Source organism: Canis lupus, chromosome 6, assembly GCF_048164855.1.
Source record: "Canis lupus baileyi chromosome 6, mCanLup2.hap1, whole genome shotgun sequence".
Lineage (NCBI taxonomy): Eukaryota > Metazoa > Chordata > Mammalia > Carnivora > Canidae > Canis > Canis lupus.
Window position 1 is genome coordinate 79,808,097 of NC_132843.1, and position 17,088 is coordinate 79,825,184.

At 61.9% G+C, this 17,088-nt stretch overlaps 1 protein-coding gene across 5 annotated transcripts in view; it reads left to right on the forward strand.

Annotated features, from left to right (window-relative positions):
- Positions 1-17,088, forward strand: part of NAV1 (neuron navigator 1) — a 209,923-nt gene that overhangs the window by 98,922 nt on the left and 93,913 nt on the right. For all 5 annotated transcript variants that reach the window (XM_072831401.1, XM_072831402.1, XM_072831403.1 and 2 more), the window contains 2 exons: positions 10,509-10,611; positions 15,074-15,439. In XM_072831401.1, the coding sequence (XP_072687502.1) occupies positions 10,509-10,611; positions 15,074-15,439 (469 nt within the window). The remainder of the gene's footprint in view (positions 1-10,508; positions 10,612-15,073; positions 15,440-17,088) is intronic.

Here is a 17,088-nt window from a genome sequence, read left to right on the forward strand (position 1 = left end):
TCCAGGGGACTCAGGCGGTGGGCCTCGCTACAGCAGACGGACCGATGGGACTGCGAGGTCTGGGCCAAGGGTCGGGAGGCGCCAAAGCCTGGGTTCTGGTGCAGGCGGAGGCACGACCTGGGCAGGTCTCCCGTCCAAAGAGCAGTATCTTCAGAGTCCCTGCCTCTTGTCGCTAGGCCGTTGGTAGGTCCTGGGGAAGGAGGTGATGTCATGGAGATGCAAAGTGACAAAAGCACGGAGCTAAAGCACGCCCTCCCCTTTGCTGCTGATCCTCCTCTGCCGCAAACGCCAATCCTGCGCTCGGGCGGGTCTCTGCGTGACCCCCTCTGCTCTGCGGCGACAGGGCCCCGTGAACCTCAGGATGGACCCCACCGGTGAAGTGGAGACGCTAGACTTGAACGTCCATCGAAGGCAAACCCCTCCTAGAAACAGCCGGTGACCTTAGTCCCGACCGAGCCCGCCGGGTTCTGGCGGTGCCGTCCCGTAGGTCGCTCTGAGGGGATGGGCACGGTCTCTGTCTACAGCTTACGAGCCCGCGTGTGATGATGTGGCCGTTGAGCACTTGAAGTGTGCCTGGGGCAAGTGACGGACTGAATTTAAGTTTTATTTTATTGTAATTAATTTAAATATAGAAGATGCTGAGCGTCATTAGTCGTTAGGGAAATGCCGATTGAATCACACGGTAGATGTGCTACACACCCGTTTGGATGGCCGTTAAAAAAAAGAAACGCGACAAAACAGACACTAACACATGCTGGAGAGCATGTGGAGGGGTCAGAGCCTCACACACTCTTGGTGGGAAGGTGCAATGGAGCAGCCCTTGGGGATCTTTGGCTTTTTGGGTTTTGGTTTTGTTTCAGGATTTAATTTTTTTTTTTTTTTAAGATTTTATTTATTCATGAGAGACACGGAGAGAGGCAGAGACACAGGCAGAGGGAGAAGCAGGCTCCATGGAGGGAGCCCGACACGGGACTCAATCCCGGGACCCCAGGGTCACGCCCTGAATCAAAGGCAGATGCTCTACGGCTGAGCCATCCAGGCGTCCCTCAGGATTTAATTTTTAAGTAATCTATTTTATTTTATTTTATTTTATTTTATTTTATTTTATTTTATATTTTTTAAAGTAATCTCTACACCCAGTGTGAGGCTCAAAGTCACAACCCCAAGATGAAGCGTGGCACACTCCACAGACCCTCAAGGCAGCCACTTTGGAAAACTGTGGCAGCTCCTCCAAACGTTAAACACCAAGTTGCTATACGTGCCCCAGTGTCGCACTCTTGGGCATATGACCCAGAGAAATGAAGACGTGTGTCCATATAAAGGCTCGTATGTGGATGTTCATAGTAGCTTTGTTCATAAAATAGGCAAAAAGTGGAAATGACCCAAATGCCCATCAGATGATGGATGGATAGATCAAGTACGTTATGTCCAAGCAGTAGAAAATTATTCAGCCACGAAAAGGAATGACGTAGCGGTATTTGCTAGAGCGTGAATGGACATCGAAATGGTGGCTCAGCGGTTGAGCACCTGCCTTTGGCCCAGGGCATGATCCTGGAATCCCGGGATCAAGTCCCACATCGGGCTCCCTGCATGGAGCCTGCTTCTCCCTCTGCCTGTCTCTCGCTCTCTCTGTGCCTCTCATGAATAAATAAAATCTTTAAAAAAAAAGAGAAAAAAAAGAAAGCGTCGCACCAGGAAGCCAGTCACAGAAGGCCAAGAGTCACGATTGTGCATCCAGGAGATGTCTAGAATGGACAAATCTGTAGAGACGGAAAGTAGAGGTTGGTGGTTGCCAGGGGCTGGGCAAGGGGACAGTGGTGAGGGACTGCTGAGGGCACGGAGCTTCTTTTGGGGGTAATCCAAGTATTCTGGAGTTAGATGGTGGTGATGGGTGCACGGCTTTGCAAATGGGCTAAGGGCCACCGCGTTGTACTCTAGAAGGGTGAGCGGTCTGTCCTGGGGGCTGTATCTCCATGTGTCTGTGCGGTTAGGGAGCCCTCTGTGGCCGGCGGCCGCCGCGCTGAACGGCGTAGCTCTAGCGTCGGGCGGTCTGTGCCCCACTCGCTGCCGCGCCGCCTTAGGAAGCTTCACTTCATTAACCTCTCTGGGCTCCAGTTTTCTCAACAGTAAAACTGGGATAATAACTGGGCTGCTTCGCGGGGGCCTTGTGAAGATTAAATGGGCTGATATGCCTAAAGCTTCTAGAGCAGGGCCTGGCACGCGGGCGGTTGAAGAGGGCGCCGGTACTGGTGTCACCGGCCCACGGTCGGGAACCGCTGGACATCTTTCAATGACTGTGTGCAGCCGGCCCCCGGCCAGGTCCCATGCGTCCTGTCCCCTCCCCGCGTGGCCTGCGGACGACCTCTCTGCTGTGTGAGCTGTGGCTGTAACATGCTCCCGGCTCCCCACAGCAGGTGCCACACGGGGGCCCCGGGCCGCGGCGCTAGTGGACGACATGGCCAGGGACCTTGAGGTGCGCTGGGCAGTGGAGGCAGGGCCGTGAGCGAAGCGGGAACGTGGCTCCTCGCTCTGGTCCTGCGGCCTAACATTCAGAGGCATGTGGAGGGGGGGAAGGGGAGAGGACGGGGGAGCCGAGCAGCACCCCTTCGCTGTGGGGTGCAGGCGGCCATTGCCCCTGGGCCCACGGCCCTCCGCGTCCACTGCCCCGGCAGCCCTTACCTAAAGCATGGGCCATGGAAGTGGCTGTGGGGCGTCGCTTCTCCTGGAGCTCTGATGCTCATCCCGGGGTCGCCTCTGAGCGAGGCCCAGCTGGCCTGGCCTGGGCAGCCTCCCTCCCTCCTGCTGTGCGCAGAGAGGCTGCCGCCCGCCCGTGGACTGAAGTGAGCCCCCCGGGGACCCCCACCCGCTCCCCATAGGCCACATGGTCCGCTGGGCAGCAGAGCAGACAGTCCAGCTGGAGTCCCTCCGAGACGTTGGCCCTGGACCTGAGCTTGCCAGGTGTAGCCCATGGGTCCCTGGACCCCCCACCCCCAGGCCCAGGGCTGATTGGCTCACCCCAGAAGCCAGGTGCCGCTCCCTGTCCCCACAGGCAGGACACGCTCCCCCATGTGCGTGCTGCAAAGTCGTGGCCCTTCTGCAGGGGTGATCGCACAAGGCCACACTGGGCCTGGGGTCGGGGGAGGATGCGGGAGACCGGAGGCAGGAGTCAGGCCTGGCCGGTGCAGGGGAAAGGCCCTCCTGGCGGTGGCCTGCGAGCTCCGCAGCCTCTGCAGCCCCGGCCGCCCCAGGCCACCGAGGACCGGCGGCGCCCCCTTGTGGCCCTCCCAGCGGCGGCGAGCCCGCCCGGCTGAGGCTCTGCTGTGCTCCCTGGAGGGACCCAGAGCAACCCGGAGGGCTCTGCTGTGCTCCCCTCTCCCGGGAAGCCTGGAGGTGCAGGAGCGGGCGTTCCCAAGACGGGGGATGGCGTCCAGGGAGTGCACTCGGCCTGAGGCCCAGGACACAGCGGGGGGCCTGGCGTCGGGACCCCCGTGTGGTGACGAGTGTGATGTTCTGGTGACGTCGGAATTCCTCAGAACAACACCTCCGGGCGGAGTGTCCGACTGGACTTCAGCTCAGGTCGTGAGCTGGGGTCGCAGAGCCCTTGGCGGGGCTCCGAGCTCTGCTCCCCGCCCCCACTTGCTCTCTCTTTACAAAGAAGGTTGTATTAAAAAAAAAAAGAAGGTTGTATTTATTTAGAAAACACCTGTGCAAGTGGGGGAGGGGCAGAGGGCGAGGAAGAGAGGCTATAGAGTGGGCTCCGGACCAGAGCGGAGCCCACGTGGGGCTCCATCTCACGACCTTGAGATCACGACCCAAGCCGAACCAAGAGTCTGGTGCTTGACCGGCTGAGCCACCCAGGGGCCCAACTCCCTTATTTAAGAGATAGGGAAACTGAGGCCCAGACAGGGGAAGTCATTTATCCGAGTGTGGAAGAGCGAAGCCGAAGTCGCCCTGCCTTCCCGGCCCGTCCCCTAGTACCCCGCCTCGCCCTCCCCGCGGCCCAGCGCCTCGTAGAGACCCTGGAAGGTCTCCGCTCCAAGCCCTCTGACGTGAGCAGGATGAAAGCAACGTGGTTCACACGCTCGTTGGGGCATTGAGGACCCTCCGGGACAAGGATGCAGCTCCCGGGAGCCCCCCCGGGGCGTGGGAACCCGCAGGAACTCAAAGCGTGAGATTTGTCGCGCTGCGCGGTTCTGCGACAACCGCCTTTGGCAATATTGTGACTTACGGGGGGAGATGAGTGAAATGACGGGTCTGGAATAGAATGAAACGTCGCCCGCCCGCCCACGTGCTCCATGGCAGGGGTGCCTGTTGCACGGAGGCCCACCCCTGCCCCCTCTGGGGCCTCGGGGGGCGAGGCCGGGGCGGAGGGCCGAGCCGGGGTTGTCGGGAGAAGTCTCCTGCCCCGCCTGAGCTCGGCCCGCGTGCGCTGGCTCAGCTGCCCAGTGCCCGTCCCGCCGCAGCCACGCCGCAGGCCTCAAGGTAGGGGCCCAGCCACCGACTGCCGGCTGCGAGGACCTGCAGAACCCGCGGAGCGCCACCCCTGCGCAGGGCCTGGAGACCCGGGGCGCTGAGGACGGCCCGGAGGGGTCCCGATCCCAGGGCCACCGCCTCGCCTGGCTGGACTTCGGAGGCCTGTGTGCTGGAGGACAGGAGCCACACAAACTTTGGAAATGCAGCACGTCAGCCACGGATGCTGGTTGTGTTGTCCCGAGCATCCTTTGTGGCCGGTGTCCCAGACGTCACGGGGAGGCGGCCCACCGGCGAGGGCCGGCGTGTCCGTGTCTGCGGCAGCTTTTGTTCTGATGGCGTTTGGCCCGGGTGTACTGGGAGCCCAGACTGACGGACTTCAGAGTCTAGAGAGGACTTGGGCCCCACTCTTGGGGTCCAGTAGGGACCGGAGAGAGACCGAGAGGGAGAGAGAGAAGCCTGATGGATTCCTCCTTCCGCAGGTCGCCGAGTCTAGCCCGGTATCGAAGTGGACCCATTCCCAGACCATCCCAAACGGTGATTGACGTTGTTTGTTCATTGTTTATTTGTAAAAATTTATTTATTGATCTTGAGAGCCAGCGTGCAAAGCAGGGGGAGGCGCAGAGGGAGCGGGGGAGGCCGTCTCAAGCAGACTCTTATTCGCGGGGCCTGGAGCCCCCACAGGGCTTGATCTCATGCCCCTGAAGTCGTGACCTGAGCAAGCATCACATGCTCAAGGACGGAGCCGCGGGCCGCGGGCCTTTCCCCTCTGTGGGCCCCCGGGCAGGCTTGTGTCTCCCCCCATTAGAAGGAGAGGGCGGGTGTTCCTCCAAGCTCGGAAATGCTGTCACCTGAAAACCTTCTTCCCCTTGAGTCCCTCCCGTTTCTCCTGTTGCCTCTCACTGAGCCCAGCCAGGAACGCGGGCCTCCGCGGGCCTCCGCAGCCTCTGGCCTGGGTTTCTGAAACACTGTGGGGGGGGGGAGTAATTAAGATTGCAGCGGTGAGTTATCGCAGTTTACTTAATTGTCAGCTAATAATTAAAATCGTACAGAACTTAGGTAACCTTGACTGCTGGGCGATGGATCCCCTGGGGTCCCTCATCCTCCCCACACCTCGTGGGGTCCTTACGCCACGTTGGAGGCCCGTCCGTGACTACATCAGGTTGCAGGCTGATGGCCGGGGAAGGCCCTGGGGCCCAGCCTCTCCCACGGCTGAGCCGGGTTCCGGGGGGAAGCAGGATTGAAGACGGAGCATCGCAACGGTGCAGGGCTGTCCACAGGCCCGGAGACTCGGGGATGAGGCCTCGTTCCACATCCTGCACGCCCTCCCTCCAAGGATGAGGGCTCCCCCAGCCAGAGTGGGGGCCCAGACGAGGATGGAGGTCCCAGGCTACACCCCGGGGGGCCAGCACCATCCACCTGTGTGCCCTTTGCTCACCCGCCACCTCGCACCTTCCGCCGAATGAGAGCGACCGTTTATAGAGCGCCTACTAGGCGCCAAGCACCGTGCAGAGCACTTTACGTGAACCACACCGTCACCCCGGGGCAGGGGCGCCGTTACCCTCCCCGTTCTACAGGTGGGGAGACTGCAGCCAGCTGCGGCGCCCTGTTCCGGAGCAGACGCACTGGAAGAAGGGCAGCGTGGACCTGAACTCAGGTCTTTCCGACACGAAGAGCTGTGTCCTTGCTATTACACCAGCCTGTCCACTCTTGCCCTCGTGTCTCCCTTCGGTTGGTTCATAGTCCCGCCTTCCTGGAACGGCTCGTTTTCCCGATCTTGCACAGTGCCTCCTCCCCGCGTGCCAGCCCTTTGCCAGATTGAATGGCCCGTGTGCAGCTGCCTTCGTCTCTTCCCGTCCTCCTCCACAGTGGGGCACGAGCCCCCACAAACCCCGCGGAGCGTGTCCGTCTGTAGCACTGCAGACCTGCACACGTGCGATCCTAACGAGACGGTTCCCGCCAGCCGCAGGCCCAGCCACAGGCAGGGGTGCATGTGCGTCTGGAGGCATGCGGATTCCGAGGTGCCGTCCGGGAGCGCCAAGAACAGGAGCCTCGGGGTCACACGGGCAGGGAAGGTGCTCAGGGTCAGGCCAGCGCTGCGTACACATTCCGAGTGTGTGCCTGCGCGTGAGCGCCTGTGCGTCGGCTTTATTTGATTCCAGTCCTTCCGCCCAAAGACGCGTGACCCACAGCATGCCCTCTGCGGTCTCGTATACGGGGCGCAGGGTGCAGGAACCCCAACCTGGCTTGCAGGGCCCAGTGCCTGCCGGGAGGCTGCTGATGCTCGCGGCAGCCGGCGTTCCCGTGGGGAGGCCCTGCTGTCCTCTGAGCCCCGGGAGCACACGCCCTCCCTGGTTGCCCCGTTTGCAGGGCGTGACGCGGAGCAGAGGCCCAGGACAACGTCATGAGCCCCCCTCAGACCCCGACCCTGGGCCGCAGGAGCCCCCGGCCTTTGTCCAGCCTGCTTCTCCCTCACACTCACACTCACACCCACACACTGTTCTCGCAGCTGGACACTGTTGTGCAGGAACTAAGAGCAAGGCTCGCAGACGGAGGGGCGTCCTGCTCGGGGGCGGGTCCCTGGCTGAGTCGGCCCCAGGGAAGACCTGTTCATTACCTGCACGGAAATGCCACGAGGGCATGAGGCTGGGAGCGCCCTGAGCATGTCCCACGCGGTGGGACGCCGTGCCTGTGCTCTCTTATGTCCCCTAGGCCTACCCCGCGCCCAGACCCCACTTCAATGGAGGCACGTGGAAGTGACCCCCGAGGCACCACGACTCGTCCCGTAAGACAAGCCACCAAGCTCTGGGGTTCTGGGCACAAAGCGGCGTGTGCCTCGCGTGCCTTCACCCCGTCCCGATCCCCGCGGGAGACTGAGGAAGGGGCGAAGCTGGGTCCAGGTTGGGGGTCCGTCGAGGTGGATGGAAGGAGCGTCAGGCGTGGGGAAGGGGGACGGGCTGGGCGGATTCTTCTGCAAGTGCGACTCTATCCGTCTCTCCGAGTTAAGCCCGCGAAGGTGTGTGGCGGGGTCGCGGGTGTGAGTGTGGGGCTGCCCTGGGCTGGCCGCGTCTCCGCAGCCTCTTCAGCTCCAGGGTCCCCTTGGCCACCCTTGGCCACCGCCAACAGGGCGCCCGCCGCCGGGGTGCTGGGCCAGGCTTCTCCGGGGCCTGGGGGAGGCGGGCTGCGTGCGCAGGGTGACCACGAGGGGGCAGTGCTGGGGCACACGGGAGCAGAGGGCAGGCCAGGCTCCTGCCCTGGGGGAGACCCGCCCGGAGCTACCCCAGTACCGCCTCCCTGTGGCCCCCAGCCCCCCCCCCCACCCCCTGGACCTCAGCCTCCCTTTTCTCCTGTGACCACGTTGCGCTGGGCCGCCACCAAGGACTCCGGCGGCTCTAAGTTTGGGCAAGTCTGTGAGGCTTTGGGGGTATCCCCGCCCCACTCTGCTGCCCTGGGAAGGAGGCAGGGGCTTAGGGCGGTCTTGGAGGGGTCCCGGGGGTGGGGGGGTGGGGGGACGGCTCTGTGATCAGTGCAATGAGGGCAGGAAGTGTCGTTTTTTCTGTCATCCTAGAGCATTAAGAGCCAAATGCCCATACGGTGCCCCATGCCCCGGGGCATTAGGAGCTACAGAGCGGCCCTCCTGGGGCTGGCTGCCATGTGGATTAAATAATTTCCCTTTTTATTCTATTTTTAAAGATTTTATTTATTCATTCATGAGAGACACAGAGAGAGAGAGAGAGAGGCAGAGACCCAGGCAGAGGGAGAAGCAGGCTCCATGCAGGGAGCCCGACGTGGGACTTAATCCCGGGACCCCGGGGTCACGCCCTGAGCCAGAGGCTGACGCTCCACTGTGGAGACACCCAGGTGTCCCTAATTTTCCTTTTAAAAAAAGAAAAAACTAGACATCTTCCTACAGGGACATATATCCATCCATTCTTTTTTTTTTTATTTTATTTATTTATTTTAGAGAGACAGTGCATGTGCAAGCAGGGGGAGAGGCAGAGGAGAGGCAGGGAGGGAGAACCCCAAGTGGACTCCATGCCCAGCGCAGAGCCTGACGTAGGGGCCTAACCCCAAGACCGTGGCCTGCGCTGAAACCAAGAGTCAGATGCTCACGCAGCTAAGCCAACCCGGGTGCCCCATCCGATCTGTTTAAAATGTGTGTCTTGACCAGTTTTTTTTTGTGGTAGCTTCCATGTATTCTTGCAACGTTCGTTGAGCACCTGCTGTGTGCCGACCCTGCACTTCATAGGAGCAGAGCAGAGGTGCCCTGTGATGCATCACAAGAAACAGGAGTTCCTTGCTGGGCTCAAGTGTGCCATGGGCTCCGTGCCAGGTGTGCGGCCTTGGGCAATGTTGTTCATCTGTTGGACTCTTAGTTTTCCCGTCTGTAAAATGGAGCCAGGAGCACGAATCTCCTGTAAACGCTGTCAGGATCCGACTAGCTGATACATGCACGGGGTTGGCACACGCACAAGCGTCTGAGTAACTCTTGGTCACCTTCCTCTGTGGGACTGCACACCCCCTAGGGGCATGCATGCCTTTCCCTTCTCTCTGCCAAACCTGTAGAAAGACTTGGCCTGGCCCAGAAACCCACATCGTGGCACCGTGTTTTTAGCCTCTGACACGGGCGTGTGGGAACCAAGCTTTCAAACTCCATGTGTACGCTTTCTGCGTTCCATCAGTTAAAAGCAGCACACAAGGTGACGTCTGCCAGGATGCATAGGCATCGGCAGCCGCTGCAGCCACGCCAGACTGGGGACAGAGCGCAGGCCCACACACGGAGGCCTACCGTTTGTCCCTTCTTGCCAACCAGCACGGAGGACAGACACAAGCTGTGGACCCTGAGCGACCCTACCAGCAGCAGCACCTCCCACAGGGCCCCCCGGGGAGAGAAGGGATGAGAGGGGAGGTGCCTGGGTCTGGGTCTGGGTGTGGAGCTGGCTCCCGGCCCCGGTGCCCGGGCTTCCTGCCCGCCCTCCCCAGCACCCCGTCGGTCCTGGGCCTGAGAGTGTCCTGGGGGAAGAAGTGCCCCTGAAGGGATTCGAAGATGTTCCCTTGGCAGCTAGAAGAACCTCACGCTGCCATTGGGCATGGGGGGTGGGGGGGGACAGAGGGCGGCGCGGCCAGGGGAGCACCGCAGAGGACTTTGGGATACAGAGGGGGAGGACTGTTGGGGCTTCTCCATCGCTTTGCCGTCATCCTCCCTGTAGGCCCCGACTCTCCATGTGTCGCCTCTTGGGGAGGCGTTGGGGGATTCGATTCCATTCAGTGACTGTGGATCCCCAAGTCCGAGATAAACCACGGGGCAGGACAGGGTCCGCAGGGCCTCCTGGGTACTTGGCGTGACGTCTGTGTCTCATAAGGTTTGGTGGACAGACCCAGAGAGGGATGGAGAGGGTCTCGGAGTCCTTCGTGCTCCCTACCCCTTACTTAGGCTTTTGGGCATTATTGTCACCCTGGGAAGGAGACGGGATGAGGTCCCTGGGCGGTTCTGCTGGTGTAGACTCTTGTCCGCTGTCTGTGGTGCTGGTCGGCCAAGAAACCAAGGCTGGAGAGGGCCACCCTGGCTGTTCAGGCTTCCGAGGGTGGCGGCCGCGCTCGGGAACTCAGCCGCGCTCCCGGGAAGGCTCCTCCCGCCGTCCACCTGCCCACCGCGCCCCGGGAGCCGGGCTCTGCGTCCCCGGGCCCCTGTGGCGGCTGCACGCGGTGGGGCCAGTGCCCGTGGGTAGCGCGTCTCCGGGGGAGTAGTTAGGCCGCCGAAAGTGGCAGACGCCGCGCATCCCCAGACCCGGGCTCGGGGTGGACGCTCGGGTGACCTCGCCTGGGGCCTGGCTGGGAGAAGCAAGGCCTCTCAAAAATGAAGCCAGAAGAGGACGTGCCAGGGTGGGGGTCCGGGAGGCACACGCCACACAGACCCCCTCCCGGGGCGAGAGGCGCACGTGGCCGGGGCAGGCTCCGGGGACACGGTCCGCGTCTGCACCCTGACGCCTCGGCTCTCCCGAAGCTTCGCTCACCCGGCTGCTGTCCTCTCCCTGCAGACCCGGAGTCCCAGAGAAAGCGGACCGTGCAGAATGTCCTGGATCTTCGGCAGAACCTGGAGGAGACCATGTCCAGCCTGCGGGGGTCCCAGGTGGCCCACAGGTGAGTCCGAGCTGCCTGCTCGCTCGCTCCCACTCTGGAGAGCCGGGCACGGACCCCGCGGCACCCCCGCTCCGGGGAGAGGAGAGGGGACGCGTCAGCTTTGCCTGGGTCCGCTCCAGCTCGGGCGGGAGATTTCTCGACACACAGGAGTTTTGGTGGGGGGGACACCATGTGACTCGGGGTGTGGCCTTCCATGTCCACTTCCCCCCAGACCCGACCCCGGTCTCCTCATGCGCTGCAGATGCTGCTCCTCTCCTGTGCTGAAGTGTCTGTGGTTAGAGGATTCTAGAACCGTGCCCATCCCGACACCCAGCGTCCGTTCCCTCTGTCGTCACTCGCGTGTCCTCTTGCCTCTTGAGCCAGCGGCCGAGGGAGCCTGAGTGCCCGGTCCCGCGCCACCCAGATCGGCGCCGTGGCTGTGCCCCTCCGGCCCTCGGCCTTCGCTGTGAGCACCCAGCACCCCCCCACCCCGGTCTCCGCCCCTCTCCCTGGAGTGGCTCCATGACTCAGAACCTCCCGGCTGGCTCCTCGGATGAGCTCATGCCTCTGGCTCCAGGGGTCCAGGGGGCAGAGGGGCGGGAGCACACAGCCCGGGTTGGGAAATCAGGGGGGGTGTGGAGCAGGAAGGCTGAGAGGGATGGGGTGGCCTGTCCAGTTGGCCTACAGCTCGGTTCCTGCCCATCTCCTGGGGTTGGAGCATGAGAGCAGAGCTGGGACACAAGGACCGGGGGAAGGGGGTTTTGCTGAGCCCCAGTGTGTGGCCAGGTGCTGGCCAGGCTACATTTACATACCTCCAGTGACAGGCAGCTCACTAGCTGCCAGGCGGCTCGGTGCACTGTGGGATTGCAGGAAGTGGACCTCAAATCAGGCTTCAGCCGCTTCACCCATGGCTCTAGTTCTTCTTCTGCTTCCACGACTCTGCCCAGCCCAGTCCCATCCTCCGTGTTGGACGCTCGGCCCTCTGCCCCCAGATGGCAGAAATATTTTAATTCTAAACGGTAAATCAGAGCCTCTGCTCTGGGGGGTGACCTGCGCTCAGGCCAGCGGGACCCAGCCTGCTGAAAGGGGTGTGGTCAAGGACGGCTGAGGAAGACAGTGCACGGTGGGGCTTCTGGAGGTCCCCTTACATCTGTCTCTAGCCTCCATCCCGCACAGCCCCGAGCAGGACCCAAGTGGGACAGGGGCCGGGCTCAGCTGGCGTCACCCGTTGGGGGGCCTAGGGCATATGCAATCTTGATCCTCCTTCCCCCAACCAGGGAAGTCGTCGGAGCCCGGCTCTGAGCCAAAGAAGGCAGGAAGCGCTTAGTTGCCGAGGGGGTCACACCCCAAGTGACTCACCCACAGGGGAAGGGTAGAGGCAGCGGCTTCGGTGTCCTGGTGCCACTGACTCGGAGCAGCCAGCCAGTTAATAAGCAAGACAGCCTGACCCCGTTTGCTTTCTGTTTGGGGTGGAGAAGAGGGGAGGGAGGCCGAAAACCTTTTGCATAAAGCTGACTTGGTTTGAGGGGGTGAGGCTCAGGCCTTTGGTTTCTGTCTCCCTTTATGGAAAAGGAACCGAGAGCCTGAAGCTGGTTTTGCTGTTTACTGTGTGGACCCAGAGCCACTTCCTCTCTTAGCCTTTGGTTTATGTTATTCCTGTTCCACACTTTGATAGCCAAGACCACGATTCTGAGTTTTTCTGGCTCTTCAGTGCTTCCCATCCATCAGCCCTTCCCTCGGCCCTGGCTCTTTTCATATCCTCTGGGTTAGAGAAGCAACGACCGAGGCTGGGGAGGAGGTGGGGGGGTCCCTTGCCAGAGTCCCCCAGACTGATGGGTCGGGGGGCGTCCGTGTCCGGCAAGCTTAGAACCTGTGCCAGGCACCGTGCTGGGCACCAGGCCCCAGAACAAACACAGGCTTTGTTCCTAATAAGCTTCGCATCCAGTGAGTGCTTGCAGCCAGGTTATTTTCACTCTGGAACTTACAGGCTAGCTCTAGATTCAATTCCTTTTTCAGAAATCTTTATTTCTGTCCTGTTTCCTCTATTTCTGCTGGCTCGTTTCCCCAGCAAGGAGAGCGGCTGGGTCAGGGGGCTGGGGCTGGAGAGGAAATGAAAGTCTCCCTCTGCTCCAGGCCCGCTGCTCTCCCCACCCCAGAGACAGAGACACGGAGGGAGGGGAGGGGGGGAGAGGGAGACACACACACACACACACACACACACACACACACACACACGAGGCTGAAGGGCCAGATTCAGAAACGGAAGGCAAGAACCGAAGTTTGGAGCTAGGATCCTCCCCCGCTTAGAGATGTCTGGAGCCGTGCTGGGGGGATAAAAAAGAGCAGCAAACCCGAGGAAGAGGCACCTTCCGCGCCGAGACAGAGAGCTATCGGGGTAGGCCCGGAATAGAACTGAGGAATCTGGATCTCAACACGGCCCACACTGCGCACTAATTTTATTGCCGCGGTGTAGCCAGCCGAGGGTCTCGGGCTGTCCCTGAGCTCTCCAGCGCCCCGTCTCCATGGCCATCGTCCCCATCCTTCCCTTTGCCCTCCTCATCTCATCACGGTCAGCTTGCCTTGACTACACACTCACCGCGGCCTCCCCGCGCTGGGTCTGACGACGAGACTTCCCTGCCCTTCCACTCGCACGCCCGTCGTGGGTTTGCCCACGCGGCCGAGTGCACGCCGGCCCCGTGCAGGGTGCTGACACGCGGCGGTGAGCCGGGCAGATGGCGCACGGGCCCTGGTCTCCTTCAGGGAACGTCCCTTCGCGCTGAGGCCCGCGGGATTAGAAACCGAACTGGCACGGTGGACGCGGGAGCGCACGCCCTGCACAGTGGTGGGCCCAGAGCGGGGACGTGGGTGTGCACCAGGTCAGGGAGGCCCGGGCTCAGGCGCCAGTCGCAGATCGTCCTGCACAACCAGGGCTCCCCCGGCGTGTCCGCAGGACTTCCGTAGGCACCACCAGCCTGCTCACGGCCCTGAGTCCTTTGGCTCTTCCAGTTCCGTTGACCAAAAAAATCCACCCTTGGGGGAACCTGGGGGGCTCAGTCGGTGAGGGGCTGTCTTTAGCTTGGGTCATGATCTTGGGGTCCTGGGATCGAGCCCCATGTCAGGGGAGCCTGCTTCTCCCTCTCCCTCTGCCCCTCCCCTCTGCTTATGCTTTCTCTCTCTTTCTCTTTTTCTCTTGATTTCAAATAAATAAATAAAATCTTAAAAAAAAAAATCAACCCTGTTTTCTCAGGGTTTGGTAGAGACGATATAGGAGGATTTTCTTTTTTTCAAGGAATATTCCAAAAACAAGAATAGAAAAATCAACGTCCTGCTCATACCTTAACTCCCACAGTGACTAGGATATAGATGCGTTCACCGAGTGAGGGTTCCTCGGCTTGTGTAACTTGTGTCCAGCCCCCGATTGCCACGCTGCCCAGCGTCTTGGCCTACGCATCCTATTTCAGTTGCTCAACCCTGTGTGGCTTCAGTTGGGCCAAGCCTCTGAGACCCTACCCGTGGTTGACCGGGGCTGGCAACACTGCTGGGCCGCGTGGGCTGGTCAGTGTCCATCTGAACCCCAATCCGGGCCGCCACTCCAAGCAGATCCCAGCTATCCTTTCTCCCTGCAGCCGCCTGGGTCCCTGAAGGAGAAAGGTGTCTCCTTCCCCAGCTTCCAGACTCCCTTTGTGTCAGGCCATCCGGCACAGCCCTGGGCCCGAGGCCTGGGACCCTGTGCATCCTGTCTTTGCCCTCTTGTCCATTTCCACGCATTCTCTCCTCTTTCCCGTGGAGGCTGCTTTTTGGTCTCTGGTGAGGTTATGCTGCTTTCACCTGATGGCCTGGGCCCTTCACTGGGGGCCTCGTCTTAATGGGAACCAGCCACACATCTCGGGTTCCCGAGGCTTTGCCTGTACCTGCTGTAACCCACAACAGACTTTGCCATTTCTGGCTTGGGAATCAGCTGGCTCTCAGCTCATTAATAGAAAAGAGGTAATAGACAGACCCCGAGCAAAGTAGTGACCAGGGCCTTTCAAGCTCGGGTGACCAGTCTATCTCACTTCGCCCAAGAGATCTCACTGGACCCTTCCCATTTATCAAGCAGCTTCCGTAGACCGGGCACCGTGTCAGACATTCGCCTAGGTGAGCCTTAACCACTTTGTGGAGTAGCTCATAGGCTGTTATCCCCATTTGACAGACACGGGAGTGGAGGCTTAGCAGGGCTGATTACTCCGCCTCCAGCTCACTTACCGATAGATGGTAGAAAAGGATTGAAACCTACTGTAAGACCTGTGCCCTTAGGCAGGATATGGCACGTGGAGTCCTTTTCCTCTGACAACCTCAGGTGACATGTAGCAGGGCGCCCTGCACCCAGAGGCCTCCTGGAGGCGGTGGAGCCGCCTGGGCAGGTGCAGAGGAGGCGGGAGGGCCCGGGAAGCGGGGAGACAGGGCCCCAGTGAAAACCAGTGCCCTTCTGCCCTCTGCCCAGCTCCCTGGAGATGACCTGCTACGACAGTGACGACGCCAACCCTCGCAGCGTGTCCAGCCTCTCCAGCCGCTCGTCCCCTCTGTCCTGGCGCTATGGCCAGTCCAGCCCGCGGCTGCAGGCCGGGGACGCGCCGTCGGTGGGCGGGGGCTGCCGCTCCGAGGGGCCGCCCGCCTGGTACATGCACGGGGAGCGGGCCCACTACTCGCACACCATGCCCATGCGCAGCCCCAGCAAGCTCAGCCACATCTCCCGCCTGGAGCTGGTCGAGTCCCTGGACTCGGACGAGGTGGACCTCAAGTCCGGCTACATGAGCGACAGCGACCTCATGGGCAAGACCATGACGGAGGACGACGACATCACTACCGGGTAAGGCCCTTGCACAGCGGGGCGAGGGGGCGAGGGGACGGCGGGCGAGGGGGCGGCGGGCTGGGGACGGGGGACGGGGGACGGGGGACGGAGCACGGGTCCCTCCTGGCGCGGCTGCAGCTGCGCTGGGACCAGACGTCGCCGGGCTGCGGGGCCTCGCGGGGTGGGCGGGGCCGCCGCGGGAGGAGCTGATTGGTCGGCGGGGGGGCCTCCCCGGGGAGCTGATTGGTCGGCGCGGGGAACCTACCTCCCCGAGGAGCTGATTGGTCGGTGCAGGGCCCCTCCCTCAGGGGTGCTAATTGGTCAGCGCGGGGCCCTCCCTCTCATTGGCCCGTGTGGCTGTCGTTCCACGGCCCGCCCCGCCCCCGCCCCCAAAAGCCCGGTCCCGCCACCCCTGGTACGCCGCGGATCCCCTCCTCTGCCCCATTTGCAAAAAAGAGGATGCTGGTGCAACGTTGGTCTACCTGAGGCCCACACGTAGAGAGAATGAAACCCCTGGAACAGAAAACTGGCCCTGGGGGCTCTGCTTCCTTCCCGGTCCCGGTCCCAGCCCCTGTGCCCTGTGCCTGCCCCGGGCAGCCTGTCCCCGTCCCTGTCCCCGCTGCCCCGGCTCCTTCCTCTGCAGACCTGATACCTGCAGCGCGACTTCCTAGCCCGTGGCCTGGCCTGTGAGCCCCTCTTTCCCGGGCCTTCCCCGCTCAGGGACCCTCCTCTCCTCTCCTCCGCCCGGTTGGCAGGGCTGGGTGTGCAGCCGCGGGGACACAGGTGACCGGCTGCAAAGTGAGGGAGGACATAGGAAGGAAGAGGCGTGCGGGGTGTGCAGGGTGTGCGGGCGTGCGGGGTCCTGGCCCAGCTCTTCCAAGCTGGGGGACTGGAGAGCCTAGTGGTTCTGGAAGCTTCTCCAGGGTATCTTTCACCTCCCTGCCGCTTCTCCTCGCTTCCTTCTTGGGTTGCTGGGACTTTCCAAGGGACCACACAAGTAGCGGCAACACCCTTCCCCCTAGCCCTCTGAGGGACCACCTCTTCCCAATAAAAACCTGCAAGCTTCAAGAGAGTGAAAAGTAGCCCCTCCTAGGAAAGGTCTGAGAGCTGAGCTCCGCGCCATCCACTGTTCCCCACCCCTGGGGACAAAGGAGCAGGGCCTGGGCAGAGCCTGTCCGGCCCATGCCGCTGCTGCTCCGGAGCAAAACAACTGAGTCATGCATGGGGTTGTTTACCGCCTCTTAAATCCCAGAGGCCGCCCGAGCTCACGCTCAGACCCAGCAGCTTGCAGCTGGGACGGAGGAAGAGCCACCCGGCTCCCCCTGTGCTCACAGGCTCCGCTGGCCAGGAAGGGGAGCCACGGTGTCGGATGGGCTGCTCTGGGAAGCTGCCCCTGCGAGGGAGGCCCGATCCCTGCCCTCTGAGGGCTCCCAGCTGGGTAGGGCCAAGGGAGGTGCGCCCCTGTGAGGCACAGAGCTCCGAAAGGTCCCCGTGGGTTGGGATGGCCAGAGCCCCAGCCCCCAGGGAGCTCCAGACAGAGGGAGGGGAGAGCCACCGCCCACGGTGCCCGCAGCGGCCTTGGCAGGAAGTTTCCCGAACCCTGGGAGGCACAGGACTCCTGCCTCTGGAGAGATCACAGTCTGAGGCAGGTGGCAGGACTTGGTGGC